This window comes from Cyprinodon tularosa, unplaced genomic scaffold, assembly GCF_016077235.1.
Source record: "Cyprinodon tularosa strain WSP-4 unplaced genomic scaffold, ASM1607723v1 ctg83, whole genome shotgun sequence".
Classification (NCBI taxonomy): domain Eukaryota; kingdom Metazoa; phylum Chordata; class Actinopteri; order Cyprinodontiformes; family Cyprinodontidae; genus Cyprinodon; species Cyprinodon tularosa.
The window spans coordinates 1,399,038-1,411,045 of NW_024039596.1; the positions used below are offsets into that span (position 1 = coordinate 1,399,038).

The window sequence follows — 12,008 nt, forward strand, 5'->3', positions numbered from 1 at the left end:
AACATGGGGCAAAAATAACAGTTTTTCCTTCTGTGCTTAATGTGTCAAAGCAATGAACTCAAACAAGACCTCTGCAGAAAAATGAAAAATATGGGACTGAGGACTGGAAGTTTATGCTGCACTAAATCAAACAGGATGTCCTTTCTGGACAAAAGCAGCTTCCTCTCGGGTTTTCTGTGAAGGCTCATCATGATGAAGAGAAATAGAATCGAGTCAAAGAATATTTCTATCAATTCTGTGTAGTTTAGTTCTATTGCAGCGGGTCGCAGCTTATTTAATCTCTAGATGATTTTAATAAACTTTTGTGCATGTGGTTCACTTTGCTCCTGATTAAAACAGGCAGAGTATGATGATCCTATATTATCAACTGGTAGAAAGTTGTTTTTCTAAGGAAGCCCAGCAAATTGCTTTGAATTATGGAACATTGCAGCAATACCCCATTCCCAGGATGCATTGGGAGAAGGAGACCTCTGGCATCACTTAGTGATTATGGGGGCAATAAGGTTAAATTGTTTTGAAGTGTAGAAGACACTGGATACATGAGTAAAACACAGAGCAAGGGGTAATTTCTATAGAAAAATAAAACAAACATCTCAGCCCAGCTAGACGTGTAAGAGCTTTGCCACTTTATATTTAGGAAAAGAAAGAAGGTGGAAAGGTGGTGGAGTTTGTAGCACTGCTGCCATACAGCAAGAAGGTTCTCGGTTTGATTCCCAGCCTGGGGTCTTTCTGCATGCAGTTTGCATGTTCTCCCCATGCATGTGTGGGCTCTTTCCTGGTACTCCTGCTTCCTTCCATAGGCCATAAACATGAATGTTAATTAGCTTCTCTAAATTGTCCTTAGTTGTGTTTTTGCATGGCGGTACATCTCCGTGTTGACTGGCGCCCCGTCCAAGGTGGACCCCGCCTTACACCCATAGACAGCCAGAGATCAGGATAGAGAATAAGAGAGGGAAGATGGATGCATTAAGAGAAAAAAACTAGATTTAGAAAGAATAGCTGTCCTACCTTGAGTAAAAGAAACAGAGTAGTTCTTCCCTTTCTGTGCTGATCAGAGCAAATCTCTCTGATTGGAACCAAAATCACGCTGTGCAGTGAATAGGTGTTCCTTTTTCTAGAAGAGTAATAAATAATTTGGGCCGCTATATACTCTATTTCCCGTTGGATTATTCATTTATGCATCTGTTTTATTAAACTAAGGCTGTTCATCCAAATGCAACCGTCAGATGTAGAACTGGTGTTATTATAAAGCTGTTAATGATTTTTTTAAATGAACCAGATCAGTTGATCTTGTTCATGAAATAAAGCTGGTTGCACATCCAGCGTCCAGCTGGCTACGATGCTAAAATCTCAAAATAGAAATTAAATATTTTTATTTCCTCTTCAACCGTCTAATAATATATTCAATTTTGTATGGCAATGGAAATAAAAATGGGAAAGCACTATTATGCATTATTCTGCATTATGCAATGAAATTTTTAATAAAGAAAACAGTTGTTTCTCATATTTTCACTGTTTAAATAGAAAAAGAAACAAAGTAATGATTGTACAACTTTTTTTTCTTTCTTTCAATGTTTAATTTTTGGATTGCTGTTTTTAAAATTTCAATTCACAAAACTATTTTTTTCTTGCCACAATAATTGAACAGAAAAATAATCCATAGGGGATTCTCAGTTGTACTTGTCCAATCGAGATTTAACCCCATTTTTTTAAGGGTTATGATAGTTTTAAAATTTCCTGCTAAAATAATAAAAAATACATTTAAGTGCCTCTTTAAAAATTTTAATAATGGCTGACTTGATAGAACATGAGGAATTTTTGAGATAACTTGCTCTAGTATTTTGAAATTAGGATGGGTGGGATAAATATGACGAGATTTATACCGAAACTCAGTGAAGATGCGATTTGGATGGAAAAGAATCGACTCTTTTTGTTGAGTCTGAACTGAACAGAAAGGTGTGGATCCCGGAAAGGAGCTGGAATTCCCATCACTACTGGAACGCATGGCTCGTGTTGTTGTTCCTCCGGAGATCCACGTGAGCACCGAGCGGCGCTTCTGATTGGCTGAACTGGGACAAGAGACAAAGGAAAACCAGCTGTGGATGTTCGGTCCTGACACAATTAAACCGAGACACGGAGCGTGGAGGACACCCAGCCCAGTAGAGCCGAGCCCAGCAGAGCCGAGCCCAGCCCGTCCAGCTCAGGCTGACTGTCAGCGCGGAGGAAGACTCTGCCAAGCCCAGCATGGAGGAGGAACGCAGCGGTATGTCTGTTCATTTAAACAAACCGTTGTATTAAACTTTTCTCTCAGAGTTTTAAAGCGAAGTTTTCCAGCTGTCGCTCCTTTCTGTTCCGTTTGTGAATTTCTTATCAAATTCCTTGAAATATCAGCTTATTTATTGTAAAGTTGAGGAGATAAACTCACATTTAAACTGGGTTACAGTTATTATGATGCGCTGAATGTTTTCCTATAAGTTGCTGTTTGGAAAACCTGCCAGGGGGAGGGTTTTTTTCTTCCTTCCAGTCTGTATTTTTCCACAATATCAGAACTTTTTTCTTTGACATTAGAGAAGTTTTTTTTTTATTTAATCGAATTAATAAGGGTTTATATTATTACTTACACACTCACACACACACATGTATATATATATGTGTATATATATATACACATATATATATATATACACACATGTGTGTATGTGTATGTGTGTGTATGTGTATATGTGTGTGTGTATGTATGTATGTATAAATATATATATATATATATATATATATATATATATATATATATATATATATATATATATATATATAGCCTGTATTTTTCCACTGTATCAGAACATTGTTATTAGACATTAGAGGTTTTTTATTTAACCAAATTGATAAGGTTTTTTTTTATTAGTTTTAGAAGTTAAATCTACATTTAAATCTTTAATTTATTTCTAAATAAATCAAACTTTTATAGTACCGTTAAATTCAAGATGTTCTTGTTTTTATATATATATATATATATATATATATATATATATATATATATAACATTTTTTAATTTTCTTCCTGCCTGTATTTTTCCACAATATCAGAACTTTCTTATTAGACATTAGAGGAGTTTTTCTATTTAACCAAATTAATAAGGGTTTATTATTACTTTTTAAAGTTACATTTAAGTCTTTGATTTATTTCTAAATGAAAAAAACTTTATAGCACTGTAAAATCTGAGATATTCTTTTTATATTTGTATATAAGAAAACCGTTAAAGACTATTAGCAGCTCAGCTATACGTATGAGGCGTAAGTTGTTTTCATTGTGTTTTTCTGTTAAATCAGTTAAATCCTGTAAACTCTTCCAGCTGAGACTTTGGCTTCTTGTTTCAAACTGTGACTTCATGCATGTTGAGCAATAAGCTTGTTCCTTTTTGGACAGCATGTTTCCTCCCTTTGCCAGGACTCATCATTCCAAGTGTTTAGATGGTCCATAGAGAGGAAGAGGGAGCTTTCAGGTTGTATAAAACCTGATGTCAGCTTTTATTTGCATTTTTAGGGCCACAATTAATGATTATATTGCAAATTGATTAATCTATTGATTATTTTTTATATGATTTTGATATAATTACTGCTCAACCTGAGTTGCTCTCTCAGCTAAAGGCATATTTTAGAGTCTCTGTACTCTTGTTAACGATTAATCGATTATTAAATTGGTTGAAGATTATTTCAACAGACTTGGACAACTTTATTGTCCTTTTTTATACACACAGTGTATACAAAACGAAATTTCCTTTCACACAGCTTTCAGACAGTGAATGAGCAGCAGCTTAGCCAGGAAATGAACATTTTCATTTCATAAAGTGCAGTAGTGATCAAATGTAAACAGTGTGGGGAAAAAAAAACATGGTGCATAAAAAACGCTATGATATGGAAGTTCAGAGCTGTGCAGACAAATCTATATGCAGATTTTTTTTTTTTTATTGAGTTGAATTCTTTCTGGTTTTGTGTTATCAGTGTGATGCAAAGTCTGTGACTTGATTTAGAGTTTTGGTTTTACTAACAGTTCAATAATCAATAATCGATTACTCACAATTATCCAATTAATTGTTTCAGCCCTAAGTTTTTATTTTCCCCATGATTGATGGAAAAAAAATCTCAAAATGTCATATAATCTCTTACATCACATCCTTTTACTTTATGTTTAATTCCAAACTACTGTCTCTTTTAAATGTGTAAGTTTAATTCCTCCCAGCCAGTAAGTGGCGCACTTGCGCTCCTCTTTTCTTGTTCTAACTTTCAGTTTTACTATTTACCAGTCTGACCCCACTGCCGTTACCCCATCTGTACTCAAAGCACGATTGAAAATATCAGCTAATTTGCTCACCTGCATGTAGAAATTCATCAACCAGGGTTTCTGCGGGTTATTAAAAATCATTAAAAGTCAGTAAATAATTTTTTTTTAAATAATGCTGTAATTGCCATTAAAATTCATTAAATGTGATAATTATGACATTTAAAATGCCATATTATGCCAACAAAAAAACAAGTCATATATACATATATAATATATATGTTCCACGCGTTTATTTGGAACAGCTTTCGGGTTTATCATAAAGCTGTGTGTTCGGAAATAAAGCTCGTGGCGGAGAAAAATCTAGAGAATGGGAAAATGGTAATGGTAGGCTGCAGCCTGTCGACGGTAAATATAACGAAGGATTTTGCTCTGTTTTATATTGGTATGTGTATATATGAAATAATAAGAATAAATAGGAAATAAAAAACTAAATCAATAAATAAGGAAATTATTAAACCGCTCAATTGATTGTATTTATTAAGCATTAATATATTTTTGCATTGACTCTTTATGTCAGCTTTGGTCTCCCATAAAGATTTACTTGAAATGTTTCATTTTGTTGTGGACTTTGAAAAGTTTGCTAGATGCTAGATCAGATGTTAGTAAACTGTATTATAGATGTCAAGGTAATCTCCTAGATGGATGAAATATTTATGTAAACTTTCAGGAAGTAGTTCTCAGATTACAGAATAAATCTCAGTTTGTATTAAATGTGAACTCTGAAAGAGTTTTCCACTGTAGGGAAGATATTTGCTTATCATAACTTCACAGCAGATCAGAGTTTAACATAAACAAAATGAGATGAGATGGACGATTAAAACATTTGTAGGATTAGGAAAAAAAAAGTGTGAAGAAAAAAAGTTTCATTTTAAATGAAAAATGTTTATATTTCTTATGCTGGTGAAGATTCTCAGTCATCCAGGTCATAGTCATTCCAAAAAAGTAAAAATTCTGAAGATGTTTCGCTTCCCAGCCCATTAAACCGATGGGATGGACTCAGAAACCTACAATGCAGCAATAAAGTTGATTTTTTTTCCTGCTATCATTTACAGGGTACAAAACATCTGGCCTGGGCAGCGGACCCGTTGTTCTGGTTCAATTTGCATGTTTTCTAAGCCAAAACAAGTTTTTGGGCTATTATATAAAGCACAGGTGTCAAAGTCGTTCCAGAAAGGGCCGTGTGGCTGCTGGTTTTCTTTCCACCCAAACAGTAGCACACCAGACTCCATTCATCTCATCAAGGTGAGTCTAGTCTTAACCTGATGACTTGATGGGTTGATTGGAGTCTGGTGTGCTACTGCTTGGGTGGAAAGAAAACCAGCAGCCACACGGCCCTTTCTGGAACAACTTTGACACCACTGATATAAAGCTTTGAACTCAACGCTAATTCTTACATTTTGAATTGAAAGCTTCCTGGATGGGAAGCGAAACGTCTTCAAACTTGGAAACCAAGTCCAGTGGATTGTTTTTGAACTTTTATAGAATATTTCTTATGGAGTTAGTTTAAAAAAAATCTATTTAAAATAAGGTCAAAACAGAAAAGGCACATTTATATATTGGGGATGGAACAGTTTATGAAAACCGTCCGAACCCTTCGGTTCGACTGTCTCGGTTCGGTTCGCGTGTGTTGCGTTCGGTTCATGCGCTGCTCCTTTTTCTCATAGGCGAAGCATTTACACTCCAGAGCAGAAGGTGGCGGTACTGCGACCAAAGCCAACCACCAGTAGTAAACAAGAAGAAGATGAAGCGAAGCAGCGTAGCCGGGTGTAGCAGAAAATATCAGTTGTTGTGGAGAATTGTGTGGGTATGGCGAGTGGGAAAGAACAGGAGTTGGAAGACGCGCCAGCAGCACTTTATAGGTCTGCTGTATGGGACCACTTTGCATTTAGAGTGACCTACGATGACGGCGGAAAGAAAGTTGTGGATAAAAGTGCAACAGTGTGCAAGCATTGTGCAACACGTTTTGTTTATGCTAACAGCAACACGACCAACATGTCATGCTAACCCCGAAATCCCACATACTCTGTCAGCGCTCCGCCCCGCTGCGCTCCAGACCGCCTGCACAAAGCAAAGCCTACAGCCTCCGCTGTGGCTCCCGTCCGCTCCGCTCTGAGTTCCTTGGAGATCGTAGAGGGCATGCGCCAGATGATTAAATTCAAAGCAGCAAAACATGCGGAAATGATCCAGGGTTTCAGCGAATCATTAAAAATAATTACAGTTCATTAATTTATTTTTTTTTCATTAATTTCATTCATTTTTATGGGATTTCGGTGTAACAATCAACATATACTGAACCTAACCGAAAACCGTCACCATGAAACCGTGAACCGAACCAAACTGTGGATTTTGTGAACCGTTTCACCCCTAATATATAGTAATTGTAACCCTATTAAGCTTGACTTTGACCTTGACCTCAGCCCCATCATAAACCTTAGCTTAGTAATAGCTTAAAAAGCTAGAGCCAATCATTCTGCCTACATCCCCCAGAATGCTGTGCAGTTCTTCATCTGTCTTTTTCTATTGATTTTGATCAGTTGATCTGTTGTGATATTGATCTATTGCCCAGCCCTAATTAGGATCTCAAATATCTAATATTCTTTAGGCAAAAGCCGACCTATGGGGCACCTAATACCACATTTATTCATCAAAATAAACCATTTTATAAATGCACTTTTTCAAATAATGTGTTTATTTATCCCAGCTAAAAGAAAACATGTAGTCTGTACCCAGTAAATGTATTGAAGTATGTTATACATCTTAAGATACCCTGATATACATGTTAAAAATAACTGTGATGAGTGATGGTGTTCACTCAAGGTTAGATGTTCAGGGAATTACAATTCTTCAGATTATTTCATCCAGACAGAGCGTGTTTAGCTAGCTAATTTATGTTTCTTTTTCGTAAAAGTGTCAGAATCAGGAATCGATGGGAACCACATCGTAATCCCAACGCTACGGGTTAAAAATCCCAATTTTAAAACATTTCACAAATTATTTCTGGAGCAGTTGATGGTAATCTCTGTCTGTCTGACCTTTCTTTCTAATCTGACAGTTAAAAATATCCAGTTGATCTTGATGGTAAAACGGAAATGAAAGTAACTTCTGTCTTTAATGAAATCTGCACTTTGATTCAGAAACAAATACTTTTTACGGGAAACTGAGACAGTTTAATCTTTAACTTTATTTAATTTATTCAGGGAAATTATTTTACCAGCCTGTTTTTCATTCATTCTATGGAATGATATTTTTCTATTTATAGTTACAAGTAAAGAAGACATTTTGTAACTTAAAGAAAAAAACTATCCAGAAACAAACAAAACACATTTTTTTAGACTTCATTTAGCAAAATATGTATTTTTATATACATTTTTTTTTTCAATTTTCTTTTGTAAAGATTTAATTCCTATTGCTCTTATTTATATTAAATTTCATGAATTACATTCCACTGTAAATTGCGTTTTCAGATCACTCTAAAAATCTTGCGTAGTTCCTTTAGACCAATAGAAATGCTTTTTCAAAACTTAATCCAGAGGAGGAGCTCGCCCCCAGAAGGAACTATGATGTCATATGTAGCACACAATTAAAAAAAAGAGTGAAATTCATGGAAAAAAAAAATCTGAGAACACAATACAATATCAAAACCTTTTTAGGTTCAAGAACATTTTCTTTCTTCATTGCACATTTATCAAAGTTTCTATTCAATAAAAGTAGTTTTAATTTTCACTTACAAAATGTGTTTTTTCTTTGCAACAATAATGGAACAAAATTCACTCCATACAATAACCAAGGAAAGAAACCTACCTGGATCTTTATGCTCAATTTAAAGTCTGATTTTGCTTTTTTAAAGTCTCTAAACTTCCTGCATTAGTCTGCTGTCAAACTGTAAAAATAATTAAGGTTAAGCTGAGTTATCTGACAGGTTAGTGTCGCATGCAGAAACATGCTGGTGGGGATAGTTTGGAGGTGTGAGGTTACCGAGGGCCACTTGCAGTGATTGTTATGCTCCAAGTGGACGTGTTCCAACAGAACGGTGGAATTTTCCTAAGTTCAGCACGCGGATCGAGGCGGCTCTGTGTGGGCGGCGCGATCTCTGCAGTCCTGACTTTTTGCCAGAATTGGACCCATAAAGACGTCCATTGAAGGAGGTCACATGATGAGATCACGGGAAGGGGGGGGGCTCTGAGATGGAGGGGAGATGAACCAAGCAAAATGAAATGTTTTAGTAATTTCAAAAATGTGCTGAAGGTATGCAAATACACTGAGCAACAAGAGAAACAGATGCAAAGGGAAATGTTGACATGAAAAATGTCATCACTGGTTGCAGATGACCTGCAAACACTGATATATAATCATTATTGGGAGCCGTCTTTAAAAATCTTTGACGCTATCTTCCAGTCTTTGCTATTAAAGCTGTTGCATCTCCAGCCAATAATTAGAATTCAGAGTCCTTTTGTAATTCAGGGTGGAGTGTGCACGTTAGAGCTCTTGAAGATGGTGTTCTCTGTGTGTGTGTGTTCTTCCTGATTTCCATCCAGTTCAATGTGTGACGGCCATTGTTTGGTTCTCTGCTCTCAGAAGGCTTCAGGCGCCACAAAGCTCACTTTGTCCCAGTTTGTAGGCCAGATCCTGCAGCTGGGAGTCTGTAGGCAACGAGACCCTCTGTGGTCCAGGAGAACCAATGGAGGCGGGAACTGAAACGTTTCCACCTGTCAGTCTGAGAGCAGAGCTCAGACGGGGCGGGAGGTTCATTCAGAGGTTCTCTGGTCTGATCCACCAAGGTTCTGCTTTTATCCAAGGTGATCATGGGTGTTTTTATGGAGTGAATTTTGTTCCATCATTATTAAAGGAAAAAACACACATTTTGTAAATGGAATTTGAAAGTAATGCAATCTTCCTCGAGTGATTGAGACACCCCCCCTCTGTTATTGACATTTATGCACTTTTTCTGCACGTCACTATCACTATATATATATATATAGGGTGGAACGGTTCACAAAATCCACGGTTGGTTCATGGTTTCGTGGTCACGGTTTTCGGTTCGGTTTATTGTTACATCGAAAAATAAAATTTTTTATAAAAATTAATGAAAAAGTAAAAATGTATCTATATATATATATATATATATATATATATATATATATATATATATATATTAGGGATGGAACGGTTTATGAAAACCGTCCAAACCTTTCGGTTCGACTGTCTCGGTTCGGTTCGCTGCGTTCGGTTCATGCGCTGCTCCTTTTTCTCATAGGCGAAGCGTTTACACTCCAGAGCAGAAGGTGGCGGTACTGCGATCAAAGCCAACCACCAGTAGTAAACAAGAAGAAGAAGAAGCGAAGCAGCGTAGCCGGGTGTAGCAGAAAAAAATCAGTTGTTGTGGAGAATTGTGTGGTTATGGCGAGTGGGAAAGAACAGGAGTTGGAAGACGCGCCAGCAGCACTTTATAGGTCTGCTGTATGGGACCGCTTTGCATTTAGAGTGACCTACGATGACGGCGGAAAGAAAGTGGTGGATAAAAGTGCAACAGTGTGCAAGCATTGTGCAACACGTTTTGTTTATGCTAACAGCAACACGACCAACATGTCATGCTAACCCCAAAATCCCACATAATCCGTCAGCGCTCCGCCCCGCTGCGCTCCAGACCGCCTGCACAAAGCAAAGCCTACAGCCTCCACTGTGGCTCCCGTCCGCTCCGCTCTGAGTTCCTTGGAGATCGTAGAGGGTATGCGCCAGATGATTAAATTCAAAGCAGCAAAACATGTGGAAATAATCCATGGTTTCCGAGAATCATTAAAAATAATTACAATTCATTCATTTTTTTGGATTATTTCATAAATTTTTATTTTTTCATACATTTTTATAATTTTGATAATTTTTTTTGTAACAAAAAATATATATTGAACCGAACCGTTGAATTTGTGAACCGTTCCACCCCTTATATATATATATATATATATATATATATATATATAACTGTAAATGGAGCGTGTAACAAAAGTATTTTGCCTCTGGGATTATTAAAGTATTTCTGATTCTGATCTAGAAATGGAAATTTTTATAAACGCTTTAATTAAAAATAAGGTTTTAAGAGTAACTGCTATCTTCTCTGAAATGTAAAATTCTTTAAATCAAGTAAAACGTTTCTTTAAACTTGAGTCATGTTTAATTTCTTTTCATTAAAATTCTGCTTTTGTCAGCAGAAAATGTCCCTTAGCTCACCCCAGCCCTTTCTTAATGCAAGGTAAATGTAAAGTAGCAGGTATTCGCAATTTCAGGTTACACATCCATTTTACAACCAATGCATGAGTGAATAGACTTTTTAGGGCATTCTTCTTGCCCTTCATCTCTTGTCCTGATTTGGTGTTAAAAAAATACTCTGAACAGGATAGTATTCCCTGTAAAAAGGTAAACGTGGCGTAGTTTCCACAGTTACCTTAAAGCAGAAAGGTTTTGTGTCAGGAAGTATTCTGTTCTTTCCTCTGGAGTCGGGAGCGAAGACTCATTTGTATTTGTTTGCATGGATATAAGCAACACCTTTAGTGGTCAAGAGCGAGCTTTTATATTGGCCTTAAAAAGGAAATTGTGTCATCTTTAATACAAAAATTGCAATAAATCAAAATTAATCTGAAAGAAAAAACAAAATCTGTGAAAAAACAAAGCAAGGAAAGTTAAAATGCAGATTTTGGTAAAAAAATAAATAAATAAAAAAGCCTTATAATAAACTTTGGAGAATGAGATTAAGATTTATTTTCTTGCTTCTTCATCTGAACGAACATTGGGACTTGATGATGGATGATTTCTACCTAATTAGCTGTTCTCTGCATCACAGCAGGCAGTTTTTCACCCGCCCACACAGTAGCTCCTGTAGCTTTTTGCTAAATAATTATTTTTCTTGAATTATGAAATGAGTAATTTACATTCTGAATGACATCAGCATTGACAAACCATTTTAAAGCCAAGCATCAAAATTCCTACTTGCTCATGAGTCTATTAGGAAAGTAGTTAATGTGGACTATGTGGTGATGAGACGCTGTCGCTGCAGCCTGTCTGACATGAAGAGTCCCCGTTCTGTAGACGTACAAGGAATGCTCTCTGCAGAGCTGTTGGTACCCGCAAACATGTCATTACACGCTTTGCGTCTAGTCACAGGCGAATCCTGTTTGACAGACTCAGTCATTCTTCATATGGGGGGGGTGCGTCTGCAGAGATTATCAGCCACAATGACAGATTGTTCTGCTGCAGATAACAAACATCACATGAACTTGAATGCAGCAGATAAGCTGTGCAGTCCTGGTGGAGAACAAAAACAGGAGGAATCACGGAGAACGTTTGGGTCCGTTGGCTGCAGTAGAGCATAGGAAGTAGGGGTGTAAATTAGGGATGCACGATATTGGGATTTTGGCCGATATCCCATATGCCGATATTTTAAAACTCATGTAGCCGATAACCGATATCGATACCGATGTTAAAGCTGGACAAAAATAAGTAGTCATTGAAAATAGCAGTTTTGTTATCCATTTCTGACACTTTGAAAAATAATATACTCAAATATATTCTCATATGCTGATATCAAATAGATTTTTAAAAACGCGGTATCGATCTATTTTAATTTCAAAATCTCGTGAAATTTCATCGTTCTGTTACAAACTCTCGTGATATTTTGCAAA

General features: G+C 36.5%; 1 protein-coding gene across 2 annotated transcripts in view; it reads left to right on the top strand.

Moving 5' to 3' along the window:
* Positions 1–12,008, top strand: part of paqr6 (progestin and adipoQ receptor family member VI) — a 40,104-nt gene that overhangs the window by 4,696 nt on the left and 23,400 nt on the right. Inside the window, exon 1 of one of the 2 annotated variants that reach the window (XM_038272442.1) lies at positions 2,083–2,263. The exons of the other annotated variant lie outside the window; for it this stretch is intronic. Within the exon in view, the coding sequence (XP_038128370.1) occupies positions 2,245–2,263 (19 nt within the window). The 5' untranslated portion in view covers positions 2,083–2,244. Of the gene's footprint in view, positions 1–2,082; positions 2,264–12,008 lie in introns of those variants that run through there. 2 annotated transcript variants of the gene reach the window in all.